Source organism: Protopterus annectens, chromosome 1.part0, assembly GCF_019279795.1.
Source record: "Protopterus annectens isolate FY-2018-M chromosome 1.part0, PAN1.0, whole genome shotgun sequence".
Lineage (NCBI taxonomy): Eukaryota > Metazoa > Chordata > Ceratodontiformes > Protopteridae > Protopterus > Protopterus annectens.
This window is the reverse complement of record NC_056725.1, coordinates 824780055-824797581: the sequence shown is the minus strand read 5'-3', so window position 1 is coordinate 824797581 and position 17527 is coordinate 824780055. Positions and strand designations below refer to the sequence as shown.

At 40.8% G+C, this 17527-nt stretch overlaps 1 protein-coding gene across 6 annotated transcripts in view; it reads right to left on the bottom strand.

The window, feature by feature from the left end:
- Positions 1-17527, bottom strand: part of TIAM2 (TIAM Rac1 associated GEF 2) — a 2099243-nt gene that overhangs the window by 357035 nt on the left and 1724681 nt on the right. For 5 of the 6 annotated variants that reach the window (XM_044063392.1, XM_044063388.1, XM_044063400.1 and 2 more), the window contains one exon: positions 3885-3991. In XM_044063392.1, coding sequence (XP_043919327.1) covers positions 3885-3991 — 107 coding nt within the window. Of the gene's footprint in view, positions 1-509; positions 942-3884; positions 3992-17527 lie in introns of those variants that run through there. The other variant, XM_044063408.1, reaches the window with a different exon arrangement.

Sequence of the window (17527 nt, the reverse complement as noted above, 5' to 3'; positions counted from 1 at the left end):
ACAACAAAGCACAACTTAGCACTCTGCTCATTCCAGCGCTGCCAGCAAAATATTCCTGTTCACATCACGCTATTTAACCAAAAGCCTCTACCTTAATCAAGAATGATAGCTGCCAGTATTCAAAGCTATAGCAATGCAAATGTTACAGTTGGTATGCAAGGATGGAACTTATTAACTTAAGTACAACAATCAGACACTAAAGAAACAAACCATGGCATTGAGCTCCACATTCTTATGACAGAAGGTATCTATCTAAATTGTAACAGAAGCGAAGAGCAAGATGAAATGATGAAATTAGTTTAACAGCCATTCGTTCATACAGTTAGAGCTCAGTGAATGAAATGCTTACCTTAGCTAAGAAAATATGTTTTTCTTTGCAATAAGACAATCAAAACAGAATTTTTACCTAACACCTTAAAACATTCCTATGAGTAAACTCCAGACGTGAAGAATAAAATAAAATTCTTTCCTGTAAGTCTTAAGAGCAACAATAACCATTTTTTACTTACATTCTAAAATAACCACAAATGTGAGTAAATCAGAAGCAGATAGATGCGGCAGAATCCAGAGAACATATGATAAAAGTACAGACAGCGGGTCCACATCAGAAAGAATGACTGCAAACTAAGCTTAGCAGTCATCAAACTGTGTATCAAAGGAGAACCTCTCAAAACCAGAGATGTCGTCTTTCACTTGAATGTACTGAAAAACCCAGCCAGTCTGTTTCCCTTCCACTTTACTAAAGCTGCATTTTACTACACAAAAATGTTATTCCATTGCAATTGTTAGCTGCTATTCACAAACAAAAACAAAGATTTCAGCCACGGCACAGCTCACCCTGGTGTAGCACTTCGTCCCCTCCCTGTAACCACTGCATGTGTTTTTTGTGTATGCCTCAAAAGCAGCACCAGAACACATTCTGATCAGTACATTTCTGTAAATAGCCCCTTGCAGCTTTTCAATGGCTGGGAGCCTGGGATGCGACAGTGACAGTGTGAAAAGACCAATGACAAGGCTAATAAGTACTTTTGGCAAAAATAAGGAAATGAGGCATTAAATTATAGAGCACCCTCAGGGGGAAGCGTGGTGATGTCAGCACTCTGCTAACAGCTGTACCTCTTCACTCAGCATGCTACACAGGATCACAGGCAGCTGCCTTCGGAGCACAAAAAGTGAATCACAACTCTTACATAAGCATCCAAATGCACCAGCACACAATTGCTTTAAACTTATTTCGTCTTAAGACTTCCACTAGCGACTCTATGAATGCAAAGCACAACAAACACAATGATTTGTGCTCTGCACTCGTGCGCATGTGTATGTGTAGGGGGTGCTGAAGAAGTACATTACTGCACCCAGTCTTTTCTCAGGAGGGGTACTGCAACCTGCCCGATAAATCAGTGCCAGTTATTAGAGAAAACTACTCAAGGCACAGCGTTGCAACTATAATAAAGGTGGTTACAGTGTTGTGGGACAGGCAGCTAAACAATGCATTTTACAATTACTGTTTCCCAATGCAATCCGGAAAAAAAAGTACTTAATACAATGGGTCTTGTATACAAAAGTTTAACACAAATGACAAATTCAGAGAAAGTCTGATAATAAACTTTAACAGCAAAAAAAAATGTACAATGTGCATATTTATTTTTTTCCTGAGGCCTGCAAGACCAGTATCCTGTATATCAAATACTGTATAAATAATCCTTTTGATGTACAGCAAGCTAGGTCATGCAATGACAACAAATGCAACACACTAAACTGCATCCTGCTTTATTCTTGTGGTTCAAATAAGCACATAATAAATGGGGCAGCATATTCTCTCACAAGCAGACCAGGTTCAAATATGCTGTTACAATGTGTGTTAGTTAAAATAGCAGTACACAAACTTGGCTCACCATACTCTACAACTGTGTGAATTGTTTTCTGTGCTGCTAGATCTTTAAAAACTGGCATATTGCTTGCATCTGTAGTAGTAGTAAGCACTTAATCACCCTTTCATTCTCCGATTACTAGTTCACTTCCATTCAAATTCGGGGCTGACAGACAGTAGAAGTCTATCCTTGTACTCAGGTGGTATGATTGAGCCTTTCACAGGATGTCCAACACACACACACACACACACACACACACACACACACACACACACACACACACACACACACACACCCCCAACAGTCTATCCTTGCACTCAGTAGGTGTGAGCCGACCAATCATAGATGTCAACACAGACACAACTACTCTGGAGGATCAACAACTCACCTACTGCAAATCTTTGGGAGGTGACAGGAGACCAATAAAAAGTCTTTCGGCTTTTTCCGATTAGGGGTCGCCACAGCGGAACTCCTGTCCGCTAATGATTGGCAGTGGATTTTTATGGTGCCGAGTTGCCATCCCGATGCCCAAACTTCAAAGAAGGCACACCCATTCACGCATGCACCTACCTGCATGTCTTTAACGTCACTCAACCACAAATGATCCATCAAAAACAACACAGACATGAAGGACATGCAGAATGAAGCCTCAACAGGACCTAAACTAGAGAACCAAGCATTTATTTACCTCTTAAATATTTTAATTTGAAAAAAAGTGTTTTCTACTGTGACACTACAATGCTCAAAACAGTCTGCAATCCACAAGCACTGAGTGAAGAATTTTTCCTAAGCGTATATCTGCACCTGTGAGAAGGTCTTTTCCTTACCATCTCCATGGCACAGAAGACTACAGCCGTAACTGAGACTCAGCCAATCCAAGTGCTATTAGCAGCTCAGGTGGGGGGAGGGAGGACTGATTAGCCGACACTATGGGGAGGAGTGGAAGTATGCATACGGCCACAGTGTACTCTGGTGGAAATCGGTGGGTGATCCTGTGGCTACAGACATATTGCCAAACATTAGGCAATGGTCCTCTCTACTAGTAGCATAACAGAAAAATGTCCCAAGATCATGCATATGAGTGACTCCTGCTCTTCATTAGGGCAACAATCATCTATTGAAAAAGATATGGTATGACCTTGCCTCTTGCATAAGAAGGTATTGACCGAGTCAATTAGTAACACAAGGGTAGATGATGATCAACTAACCAGGAGTCAAAGTAGTGGGCCAAAGAGAAAAAAAAAGAATTTCCCAGCAATTATGTAAAACAAAACATGGTGCAGTATTTACAAAAGGATTCTGCATGAAGTCTTCACCTGGTCAGTCTTGGGATTTAGATGAAATGTATTTGGATGTGTATAAAACTACAAACACTACTCCCAAACTCTATTAGCATTCCAAACCAAGCTGAAAGACTTTCATCTCAAGAAACAGAAATGCAACTGCCTCAGAGATGCAAGTTAATTCTCATCAATGAGCTGTAACAGCAAATATTCACAACAGCACATGCTCATTTTGCCCTGATTTTCAACCTGTCAGCTGCTTTGCATGCGAGATAATAATGCAGCAGGGCCTGGAAATTTGTTTACTCACACTGTTGTGTGATCTCACAGTTAATAAATATAATTACAGTTCAATCATTTTAGATTTTCTCTAAAATGATTACCCTTCTTTTGTTTGCTTTTTGAATTGTTCAACATTTGCTTTTATATATTAGCTACCGTTTGAAAAGGCAAGCCCTCATATGAATGAGCACTTTTACCCGGTGTACAAAAAAGCAAATGCTCAAATGAGTGCATGATCATTCAAATAGAGTTTTTGCTGGCAGTCTTTTGCATTACAGTGGGCTTATAAAATATTTCGTAGTAAAATGGCCTAATGAATCTGATAATGAAACAGCTTCATAACTTAAAAAAAACTGAAGTATATTTTCCCCAAATTAGTACTTTTTAAACACTGAATTCCAAACTGGTAAGGTGGTATGTGAAACCACGTATGATGTCTGACTCCTACCTTTAAATGTTCATTTCCTTCTCCTGGTGCCAGCTGATCCAGACTCCCATCTGTTGCGCTGCTGGTTAAACAAGTGGTGACATCAGGAACATTTGCAAAATCTGCAACTGCACAAAAGTAAGAACACCACAATGTTCCTAAGAAATGTCAAAATATGAACAAACACTCAAACAAGCTCCCAAAGAACAAATATTCAACCAATACCTGACAATAATAAGATCTTCATTTAACTGCTAAGTGCATTAAAAGGAAACACAACCTCTTCAATCGCTATAAACTGCTCAGAATGGTATGCAAAATGTGGAAATACCACAACATGTCCAGGGCACAGTACCATGCACAGATAATACAGCTCTCATCTCCAGCAGTAGTTTGACAAGCCCTACACAGTTTGCATCCACATTAATTTAGAAAGAGTATCAGGCATAAGGTCACTTCATTATTTGGTAGTATATCCTTCAACTTATTCTATGATATTAAACATTTGTACAAAAGCAGCTAAGATGTGTCATTTGAAGGGCACAAGGGTCTACTGTGTACCGAATTTGTGAAGGGCACAAGGGTCTACTGTTTACTGAATTTGTGAAGGGCACAAGGGTCTACTGTTTACTGAATTTGTGAAGGGCACAAGGGTCTACTGTTTACTGAATTTGTGAAGGGAACAGTTAAAGTTTCAGTGTTACAGAATAAGAACACACAGCAGACACCATTCCTTAAACAGTGTTTAAAGAATAAAGCATGGCCCCCCTTACTTAAATAATGCCTGAAGAACTATTTGTACAACACAAAGAAGACAAAAAGACAATGTCACTGTGAGAGATCAAAGGGAATACATTCATCTTTTCTGCATGTTGCACATTTCTAGCTATAATCTACATAGATGAGGTAGAACAAGTTACAAAAGTTCCACAGCTGACAAAATATAGCAGTCCAAAGCTAAATGCCGACAAAAGGAGAAGTCCATTATTCATAAATTTGCTTGAGGTGTCTAGTTATAGCAGAGAGGATGAAAGCTCTACCTTGGTAAACTGCTTTCTATGCCAAGGATACAGGGCTTAAAGCCTTTAGTATGGTAGTTTGTGCACAGAACTAAAGCTCTAGCCTATTAGTAAGCCGTTTCATGTGCAAGGGTACAGGGTTTGAATCCTTCCACCTTCATTTACCTACTACTCTGTGACCTTGAGCAAATCACTTAACCAGACAGTGCTTTGGGGCAATTGGGAAATTGTCTTGTGGACTGCATGCCTAGTACCTACCTATGAACCAATTATACTGTCAGTTTTCTTTGGTATAAATAAAAAACATCTTGAAAGGCTCACGTTTAACTTAGGCACTGCATGTGCATTTATCTGATGATTCTAGCAGAACCATGACAAAGTCTGCAAATTGCCTCTAAAGACAAGTTATAAAATGAAAGACAAAAACGTTTTTTGTTACAAGTATCTAAGATGAAACTCCACATTTTACATTCCCAAGACTCATCCAAATACACTGACAGCAGGTGAAAAGGCCCATAAAATACCTTATAGTTTCACATTTTTGACAAATCCTGGACTTCTTCATACTCTGTAACAACTGCTTTTTAGAGATGGATTTCCATACTTACCTGCTCCAACCACATGGACGGACAATGGAGAAATTAGAGCTCCTTTGCTCATTCAGAATTCTGGCCTTATTGCTAAAGTTCCTCTATGCTAGTACACATAGCTGGCCTTAGGCATAGGACAACTAGGCAGCCGCCTAGGGTGCCGGCCTAGCAGGGGCCCTTTTCCAGTATTTATTTGGTGTAGGTAAACCAGGATGGGGGCACGAGGTAGTGTGGTGGGGGGTGTCATGCAGCCCTTTTGCCTAGGGCACCAGCTGACCTAGGGCCGCTCCTGCTAGTACAGAGTGGAATCCATCATCCTCCTGCTAAGAAAGGAGAGATTCATTCCTCACTCTCTCTCCCTTTAAATGACCCTCTGGCAATGGGATGTCTATATGAACCCAAGTCATCAACAGCAGGGGAAATATACTACATCTACTCAGTGCATTAAACTCCAATCTCTTCTCGGAGAAGAATTCTAAACTTAGTCTGTGTGTGTGTGGGGGGGGGGGGGATCAGCCTTATCTTTCAAGAAGCCCAAGCACAGAGGATTTCTGTAGGAACTTCTTAATCTCAGACTCTTGGTTGCTCACTTCCTGTTGGGTCAAAATTTTGGATCCAAATAAAATCTTCCATAGCCAAAATGCTTAGAAAGCCAGAAAGTTCCGGCCCAATAAAGGTAATATATCTTTGGCAAGAAATAATGCAATGAATAGTTGGATTATGTGAAAAGAAAGGCATGCACCACAAGTTTAGTATCACAAAAATCTATGTTCCTACTGCAACCACTGTCAGTGTCTTCATTTAGCAACACAGATACATGCACTAGTAGAAACACATGGTCTCAGTCCTTCGGGAGACATCTGACCATCCTCTACTGAGTTAGCATTAATTTAGCTGCTAACAGGTATTAAGCAATGATGGTTGTCATGTACCTACTATTGGTTGTTGCACACAAATTTGCTTGATGGACTGCATGTCCAGAGAGTTTCTTGATCACCAGCAGGTTGACTACTTGCAGGACAGAAACACAAAAGGTCACATGCATTCATGAACACAGCAAAAGCAGATGTCAAAATCCTTAAACTAAATTAGTGTTACGGGGTGAAGGAATGATTTTTATGTAAAGACACAGCATTTAAGAGGATTCCAAGACACAGAATGACATTTTATAAACATAAAGCTTGTTTAAGAGATGCAAGAATAAGGTTAGTGCAGTTTATCTTCCTTTCAGTGATGAAAACAGAATTCAAAGGTAACTGAATGTTATGGGATGCAGTCTGTTGCATACCAAAATCTGACTCATTCTCAGTTTGGAATTATCAAAATTAATCTGCACCAAATCTTTCAGCACCTTGGTCAAATAATGCAAATAAAAAAGCAATAATGCCTAACGGGGGAAGAGTTACAGGGAAAATGACACTCCAGGGTTGTAGTGAGACCTGATATCGGGGGGGGGGGGGGGTTCCACCCTTGGAAAGATCCCTGCAATGCCCAACTTGGAGAACATTAGTGTACTAAGAAAATGGGCTACCTATAGATCTCTTAGCTTTTATTACTAAAATAAATTTGCATAAACTTTTGATGCAAGATAATCCAACAGAAAAACAAGTATGAAACTTCAGCTAGTGATATAGTGTTACCCAATCCCATTGTCTATTAAAGACACAGTGTGTGTTTTAAAGCATTTCCGTTGACTAAAATTAGCTTTTGTTTTTGTTAAAATAATGAACTGTGGGCAATTAAATACTTCAGGTTCAAAGCAGATAACATAAGAAACAAATACATTTAAGAGATACGTAAGGCTGTTTCACTGCTGAATGAAAAGAAAAAGTACTCCTTCCCTGTGAAGTATATTCAAATAGCTCTCTCCTCTTAAAGGAGAACTCCACCCGAATGTCAATTTTTTCTTTCCAAAAGTGATATTCCTTCCCTGTAATCTAACAATGTGTGCCACATACAGAAAATGCATGATTTAATCATCATTCCGTTTTATGCCTGACTTTATTTCTGTTTGCCTTTCTTTTCTAAGTTTGTCTTTGTCTGTTACATCATGAAGGTTCAAGGAGGCACAATTAACAAGTTGACAGTTCCTCCTGATGCTGTTAGTAAGGAAATAAATGGCAGCAGAATAAAACGTTGCTTCCCTATTGGCACACTGATTTCATACTGCGACTAGCTCCCTCTTACCTTAGCTCAGCTCTTCTTGTACATTAATGCATTCCTTTTTTAACTAGTGGGGGGTATTACTATTTTAGAAGCCCAGTGTCTAAGGGCAAGTTAAAAGTAGGAGAAGAAACAAACAAATCTAGAACCTTTTGTATGTCCTGACCTTCAAGACAGGAAAGTACAAAAACTGCACTGTTTTCTATCTCATTTGGAGTACGTCTACTATAAAAAAATACTACATTTGAACACTAATCTCAGTACTACAGGAGATTGGACCCAAATGTATATAACAGCATGAAAGTTAGAACTCATATGGGTATCAGATTGGGAAAAACCTCATGACACGAAAGGAAATGTGCTCTGACCACTCTGGTATTGCTCATCTAGACATTTTTGACCTCTTCATTCATTATGTAAACCAAGCCTGTAATATACATCTACAATGCCGTAATCTTCATCAACTAAATATGAGAACTCTCAAGAGAGCCATGAAGTTCTGAGGATGCCTAAGACAGGAGCTCTGCTCAATTGACAATGGTTCTACTACAAGCTCTCGAGTCCCAAGCATTTGAAACCCACTGCTTTGAAACCAGGGCTGCTTGCAGCTGTGGGGAGGGAGCACTGCTTGCACTCAAACTTGAATATGAGTTCAGGCAAGCATCTGTGGGGAGGGAGCTAGTGGGGGATTAGGGAGAGGGAGGGAGGGGTCTTTTATGATTAGGGAGTGGGAAGAGAGTTTTAGGTATAGAGAACAATTGTGGAATTTAGGATTTAAGATTAGGGTGGGGGATTGGGGTTTTAGGATTACTGACAGCAGGAAGAGAATTTTAGGGTTAGGGTGCCATCAGGTAATTTGGATTTAGGGAGGAGGGAGAGGAGGTTGGAGACTAAGTTTTAAAAAGCAGGAAGGGAGTTTTAGGGTAAGACAGTGCTCTGAGAATATAAGTTTAGGGAGGGGAGTTTGAGTTTTAGGTTTACGCAGTGATCGGGGAACTTCAGACTTCAGGGTTATGGGGGAGTGGAAGTCTAGGGTTAGGGAGTGAAAAGTTGGTTGGGGAATTTAGGTTTAGGTTATGGTAAGTTTATGCAATGTATAGGATTGGGTGTTGGGAGGGCTATGCAGGAACAGGAATCAGGCTAGTGGGAGTTCAAGCACTGTTTTTTTGAGCAAGTTGCAGCAAGCAGGTGCACTGAGAGCGGCTAATGTGAGCATCTGTAGTAGACACTCACCAACTGATCTAAGTATGGTTGCCAGTTATGGTCAGAGATTACAAAATAAATATATATATATATATATATATATATATATATATATATATATATATATATATATATATATATCATAGGGTCAGGACATAGGATCTGTTACAGTAGCTACAGTCATTATAGATTGTATAGAACATTTCAGACAGCACATCTCCTGCCTTTCTCTCATCTTATTTGTGCATTACAAATATTATTTTTATTTTTAAATGTTCTGTTGCTTAGGTCTTTCCATGGATCCTCTTTTCAAACTTTTGTCTAGGTTTTGAAAGGAAAATTAAAAGTGATGGGTCTTTTTTCTAGCACCATTACCATGAGTAGAAAACAGCATTATCGAAAATGTAAAATGATGGCATGTGCAACACTAACACTTGTCAATGTGTACTAGTAAAACCAAGTTCTGCTCATCATCCACTACTGCTTGAGAAAAAGTAAGGCAAATAATCCGACTCTCAAACACTGAGCTACTGTATTCCATTAGCAGACAGGTTAATTACATAGGTACCTGCTATAAAGCACAGCTGCTTGGGTGTACTCATCAAAACCATACAATCTCAAACAGGATTACTGTTATCGTCTATTCATAACATATGGAGCTAAACTGCAAGCAGGTATCAGTTGTGCAAGTTAGACTTCGAGAGCAGTCAGGAATCCCTATTCCAATTGCAATGCTATATCCCACACCTAAGATGTCAGACTTGTGTCCCTTACCATATTATGTTCCCAGTCTTTGCAGTGAGACAGATGGTAGAGAAGCTGGGGGTGCAGGGTATCTAATTGGGTCTTCCTAGACTCGTAGAAAGTGTATCATAAGGTCCAATAAAAAGCTGATGTTTGCAGCCCTGTGATAGCTGAAGTCCAAGAAATATTGGTAGAACTAGTACAGACTACGTACAAGTACAAACAGGGTATGGACTCACAGAGGGGCTTCCTATTTGGGAGTGGGTATACATCAGGGTTCACCTCTGAGTCAGCTGCTGTTCATACAGGCACTACATTAGCAAACAGGATGGAGGGGACAGATTAGCAAAGCTGCTGTATGCAGATGATGTTGCATTGCAAGCAGACTCTGAAGAACTTCAGCAAATGGTAGGGGACTGGAAAGCAAAAATCCAGGCACATGGGATGAAAAAAGAGTACAGATAAGACTGTTGTTATGGCAGCAGGGGAAATAAGAAAAAATGAGCTAAAACTGAAAATAGTGAAATGGGTTATCAGCTTTTATTATCTGGGAAGGGTGTCTGAAGAGAAGACAAGTCTGAATAATACGGTTAAAGCTATAATCAGAGGTGCTGAAGACAACTGGCACAGTGTGTCAGGGAAAGTGTGCAACAGAAAAATGCCAAAAAAGCTAAAAAGTAAGACGTACAAAACAGTGATGCACTCAGTGCAGCTGTATGGCACAGAAACCTGGACAATGAAGGTAGAGCAGCTCAGGAAGGTTTAGCAGATGTTAAGTGCAGTGCCTGATGGCCAGTAAGAGGATTTATATTATATGAACGAAAGTCCATAATATCGAATGCTCTAAAGAGCGAAAATGCTGGACCTCGAACTCCTTATTGTGCGGGGCTGTGCCCCCACAACCCCCACTAAATATATACACCAACTCCGAGATAGCACTACAGCGACTAATGGGCAAATATTCTGACCTTCACTTTACTGTGATCCCACAAGAAGCACTTCGAGGTCTGGCATTTTCGCTCTTCAGAACATCAATATTATGAACTTTCCTTCATATAAAATAGACCCCCAGTAAGATGTACATGGTGGGAGAGATGAAGAAATGAGGACATGACAACAGATCCCAGGTGCAGAGAAAGTCAAGGAGAACAGATTACAGTTGTTCAGTCGTGTGAAAAAAGCGCAAGACTATTTGGAGAAAATGTTTTGGGAAATACTGAAAAAGACAAGAGGAAATGAAGTTCAGTCAAGAGATTGATGGATTGTGTGGGAGAAGACAATTGACAGGCATGATGGTCGAGGAGGATAGGACAGTGATACTGAATCAAGAAGTTGGTGACAGTTGATCTGACACCCTGATCCCAAGTAGAACTGGAGAAAGGGGGTTTATTGATGATGATAATGATGTGGTACAAATTAATCAGAAAGTCTGCCTGAACACCCATCCCATCTCACAAAACAGTTACATATCTTGTTGCTGGGTGTGATACACTTATGGCAGGGGGCCTGTATACTCAAAAGCATAATAATGTAGCAAGTCTGTTGCATTGGGGACTGTGCAAACATTATAAAACTGAAGTAGCTGAAAAACATTGGCAACATGAGCCACAAAGCAATATAGAGAATAATGAAGTTTGTATCACATGGGATCACCCATTACCAACAGTAAGATAAATGTGAGGACTCCAGATATAGTAGCCCATGAAAAGAAGACAAAAGTAGCATAGATTATTGAAACTGCTACAGTATCTTACATACAGAGAGACAAAGTCATAAAATACAAGAATTTGCAGGCAGAAACAAGGGTAATGTGGAAGGAGGATACCCAGACAGTTCCAATACTAGCAGGAGCAATGGGTCTCATAAGAAAGAATTTACAGTCTTATTTAGTTATGCTACCGATACATGTTGTTATGTCTTTTGGCTTTTCCCGGTTAGGGGTCGCCACAGCGGAACTCCAGTCCGCTAATGATTGGTAGTTGATTTTTACGTGCCGAGTTACCAGCCCTGACGCACAACCTTCAACGAAGGTACGCCCATTCACTCATGTCTCCACGCAGCAGATGCTCTAGCTGAGAATCGAACCGGACAGCATCTTACTGTGAGGCGACAATGCTACTCTGTGAATTGCAGGTGGAGTCAATTCTGGGCACAATGCTGGTTCTGCAAAGAGCACTTTTGGCTAACATCAAAGATTGAAACAATACCAATTTCATGAACTTCTAATCATACTTTGACTGAGGAATGGGGTCCATTCCCATCATGGTGGCAGAAACCCAAAAGAATTGGATAAATTAAACTAGAAGGAAGAGGTTCCAGAAAATTCTAGTGCACCTGAAGAAACATGCAACCACCAACTAAACTTGCAAAGCTTAAGCACTTAAGCATTTAAACTAATGAATTCAGACAGATAAATACATGAGTATTACCCTTCCACCAGACAGCCCATTATTCAGGGAATCTGGTGTGTGTGTGTAAGTTTGAAGGCTGTTATGGCTACAATTACTGCCATCATCTTTTTTACATTGACAAGCTTTATTCCTCCAAACTTTCTCACATTTTCCCTGGAACTGCAGCTCCCCTGAGTGTGCCTATCAGGATGTGTCAGAGGAATACAGGATGACTCTCTGGGTGTCTGACTTTAGTTTGAATGGAACCCCTAGGATGAGATTCACTCACTTTATCAACCATGAGAACTCTTTCTTGATACAGAGCAGTTGGGGAATGGAACACTGCAGTGACGAGGCATGCTGGCACTATCTGTTTCTTAGGGACCACTGGAGTTTCCTCGTGGGATGTCTTGCTAAAAGGTTCATCAAAACTGAGACCATTTCATAGTGTGAAGTACAGCTCCAAGAAAGATGACTCATGTTATGGATAAACAGCTGACATATGGACAGGTCTGGCGATAGTTTAAGGAAGAGTTGAGAGTAAACCGTAAAGCTGTCTTGTGCTTCCTCTGAGTTTACTGCCTGAACCAGATGATCATTAGGGAAAGGCAGATGTGGATACCCAGAGTTTTGCAGGAGGCAATTACTGGGTTGAGGCATTCAGTAAATACTCTGAATGCATTAGATACATTAGTGGACAAGGAAGTAAATTGGAAGTGAGCATGCCCTAATTTATATCTGAGGTACTGCTTGTCTGTCATGACTATAGATATGTAGAAGTAGGCATCTTTCAGATCCAAGGTAACTATGAAGGCTTGAGGAAAGAAAAGCAAAATGGCTTGAAAGGTTAACATTTTACATTTTAGAACTTTTAGGAACTTAAGTTTAAGACTGGGTTGCAAGGGTCTCCTTTTCTTCAGACTAATACTACTCTTCAATAGAATCATGTGCTCTCTTCCTGTTTTGGTACTCTTTACAGCTTCCTAGCAAAACTAGTCTTGTAACGGGGGTCTAAGCCAAGTGCCTTTGTGTCTGGGTAATGGAATAATGCCTAAAAACTTTCATCTTTTTATAATCCAGAGACTTGTACCCCTGTGCCAGGATTTCTTGGCCCTCAAGTGTCCTGGGTGATTTTCTCCCAGTATTTTATAAGTAAGCCTAGGGAACCTATGTTTTGCAAGGACATGGGTTGTGAAGCTAGTTTTAGGGATGTTGTCGGTTGGGGTGAAATTTAAGGATGAGGGGTAGGGAATAGGTCTGTGGAGTCATAGCTGTGCCACTGAGGGTCTCTGCCCTGTAGATTGCCATGCTTCTCCTTTTATTCTGACGGCCATTTTCTCTTGAACTTGCCCTTCTTCCATTTTAGCTGGTAATCCTTATATTGCTCCAGTGGAAGGGCCATCACTTGGCAAAATAATTTCTACTGTGTTTAGCAGGAGAGTAAAACAGCTGTTTCACTGCCTACATAGTTTTCCCCCTTTTCCTCAAGCTTCTTAAACACCTAGGAGCTGTGCTTTTACATGCTCTGGTGGGGGCTGGGACCTCAAGCTACCCAAGTCTACTATTACTGCTCCCACCGCTGCCGTGCATGATCCGTTCACATTTGCAGCAAATTTCACAGCCAAAGTTCATACACACAAGTATAAACTAAGCTAACTACCACCAGGGTCTTTATAACCCTAGCTGTGCAACCCAACCCAATTGTGACCCTATGCTTCATGGGCATTTATTAGGAGTGGGTATGTTAGGAAGTTTCTAGAGGCTATGTGTGTGTGTGGGGGGGTACGTTAATCTAGGCATTACTGTCTGCCTCTGTCTTTTAGAGACATAGGGGTCAAACCCAGGGTGAATTTCCAGTTTCCCATCCATTGGGTAAGGTTACACTTAAAAAGGGTTAGGTACGGACTCTGCTTCACATAGAGGGGGAGCCTGTTCCAGAGCATGGGGATCCCTCGAGACACATATCTGTCTTGCCAACATGTCTTAATTATGTCACAAGCAAAATTTAGATCCCCGGATCTAGTGGTTCTGATGCTGTTCATTTTGTGGATGTGCAAAATGTCCATCAGATCTGGATCCGAAGATGCCTTGTATGCCAATTTTAGATTGCCTCCTCAGTGACCTGTAGGAGACAGAGTATAAAGAGACAGCTTTAAGACAATCCAAACAGGACAATGTGTTTATACCATGGATTGTCCTGATAAGGAACCTTTGTTGGCATTCTAACTGTTGCATGTCTGGTCAGGTACATGCCAAAGAGGGCATGACACTTAATGATGGGTCTGATAAGGGCCGAATAAAGTGTCACTATGGCTTCCTTGGACCTGGAAGCCTCTCCTTTACTTATAAGCTAGGCAAGAAAGTTTGACTTTCTTACTAACCTTGCCCACAAATTGGTCAAAGCCAAGATTACTATCTACATATGTTCCCAGAGGCCTGACTACGGAGTCAACTCTTAGGGTGCCTTATCGATGGAGTACATAATGTGGGTGACAGTTTTCCCAAAAGGCACTATAATGTATTTCTTGGCACTGAGTTTTAATCTGTGACTTTAGCACCAGTCATTTGTCTGTGTTTGATTCTACAGTGTTTATGTCATGGTGGGAATCTATGACAGCTCCCAATTTGCAGTCATCTGTGAACTTTGTCAAAGGCCCTTGACATTATCCTTTACTTCCAAGAAGTAGATGCCAACTAGGAGCTGCCCCAGCATGCAGCCCTGAGGTACTCCACTGGTAACTGGTCTCTTAGTGGAGGTGGTCTCACCAATCCTGACTTCCTGGGTCCTGTCTGTGAGCCAGTTGGCAATCCAGAATTTATGCAGGGGTTTATGCCCAGTTCAGTGAGTCTGTTAACTATACCCAAGTGAGGTATTACATTGAACATCTCCTGCAGGTCCAGATAGGTATGCACGGTCTTCCTCTCATCCATTGCCTTGGTGACCTTCTCAAAGATGTACACCAGGTTTAATAGGCATTACCTTCCCTTGACAAAGCCAAATTGGGTTGGGTCCAGTGTCTGAAGGTAGCATACGTCTTTGTTGACCATTTCCATGACAATTCCTTCCATGGCTTTCCATATTAAACTAGTCACACTAATGAGGCTGAAGTTTCCAGGGCTGGTTGATGATCCACCCTTGGGGAGTGGGATAACCACTGAACGCCTCCACTTTCATGGTACAAAGCCTGTTTTGAGGTTATAGGTGAAAATTACTTAAGTGGTCCTGGTAGGTCATATTTCAAGCTATTTAGGAAGCATCCCTGGATACTGTCAAAGCCCACTGAGCCCATTAACATTTGGGAGTTATGCTAGTATCTATTTCATGTGGGGAGGTAGGGGGGACATTTGCTATGTCACTCTACTCAGTGAAGGTGACACCTCTGACCACCAGTTCAGCACACTGATGTGTGCTGCTTTTGATGTTTTGGACACAGCTGTAGAAGACCCTGTGGTTTTCTTTAGCCTGTGAGGCTACCTTGACCTTGTAAACTGGCCTTGTTGGACTTTCTTAGTCATCTTAGTTCCCTGTTTAGTTTAATTACAGGGCTCCTATCATTTTGAAAGTTGTTCTGCCAATTTAAACCTTGTCTTGGTAATGACACAGATATCCAAATTCTCCACAGTGAGGGCAGCTTACAAAGTGTGGAGTTTCTTGTTTAGGTACCTATCATTAAGCTGTAATACCTTAAGGTTTCTTTGGGTTTTATTTGTTATGTTGGTAGGTTTGTCAATTTGGCATTGCCTAAAAAGTCAATAAGAGGGTAGATGAAGCTTTAGCCAATATTCGGAAACCCAAGGGAGGCAGGTACAGACCATCCTTTACAAAGCAACATGGTTTGTTAATGATCTCTTCCCATGCTAATAAATATTGAATCCCCCCTGGAAAGACACCAGAAATTAAGCCAGTTTTTGAAGTCAACCATCTTTTGTTCATACTGTGGCATCATCCTTGGTGAAGGTAGAATGCTGCTCAGTGCAAAGTATATACCTACCCGAGACACATATTCAGAGAGATTAATAATGTCTCTCTTCATATAGTTCAGGGAACTATGTCCCAGGTCATTAACACCCATATGGGCTATAACAGAATCATACTGGCATCTGTAGGGTAGTGACTTGAGTGCATGGCTCCAGACATGCAACTAACCATTATTTTATCTTCACATTGTTCAGTCTGGTGAGTGGGGCACCTTTGTGTCATACAATGGAGTACCCTATGACATGAGTCCTGGGTAATGTATGTGCTTGCCTTATGGGCTTTGTTTTTTGGGATCCACTGGGTATAGGTATGTGTATGGTGCTTGGTATTGCTTTTGGTGGGAACTTTAGAGATTGCTGAGGATAAGCACTGCCATTTATAGGCTAAGAAAGTCTTTCAGGTTTGGGAAGACTGCTTTTTGGTGCCTTAGCATAAGTTAATCTGTGTGTGTGTGTGTTCTTGACAGCCTTGTTGTATGTGAGATTTTTACCTCCGGTGAAATTCTGTATATGAATCTTTCACATACTGTGTTTGTTTCTTCAAGGATTAAATGGCTGTCTGTGAACATGAGACAGTTGCCCACATTTTCTCAGGATGCCCATATCTACCAAGCAGGCTATACAGATTTTTGGAAATTGCAAATACTTGTTGTCCGGACATGTATTTAAGTGGACTACTGTTGGTTGTGGACTGGGTGATATAGTAGTCTCCTCTGGGTGGTCTCTGGGGTTTGGCACTAGACTACATCTGGCTAAGATTTGACAGTAATGCTGTTTAATATGCAGCTAGAAGCTCTAGGCATGTCTCTGATATGATTGCAAAATATCTTTATCTTTGTTTCAGCCACACTGAGTTACAGGTTTCGATTCTAAGGAAAGTTTTACAGATAAAATTTACTTTCTGGGCATATTTCTTTTGTCTTCAAATTGTAAAAGATCTTTTTTTTTTCTTTTGTCTTCAACTTTGAAAAATTATACTCCTCAACTTTGAGTTGAGAAGGAAGTGCCAGTTTGGGGGTGTAGTGTGTGTCAAATGACCTAGCTATGCTTCTGTAAAAATTGTCTGGTATCCCAGAAGCAGAGGGCTGGGAGTCTGGCTTCAGATATATATACTAGTAAAACAATCTTCCAAATCTTTGGTCATTGAAGGAATGGCTAAGTGCTTTGACACTGGCAAGCCACAAAGTTCCACAAATCTTGGCTCCCTGTTAACATAGGAGTTCCACAAGGCTCCATATTAGGCCAGCTACTTTTTACCATCTTCACAAAGCAACTCCATAAATCCACATCTCTCGCCTCTGTCATCCAATATGCAGATGACGCTACCCTGATATGCTCTGTCCCCTGTCTGACACAACTACAGGCTATAACACAACAATCCTTCCTAGAAGTAGAATCCTGGCTAACTAACACTAACCTCATACTGAACCCGAACAAGACCAAACTCATGCTCTTTCTCCCCACCAAAACACCCAGTCCCTCAGCCACTTTTCAAATCCACTCCTCCAACAACACAATCATAAATACCAGTTCACATAAAATTACTAAGTGTCACAATTGATAGCAAATTAAAATTC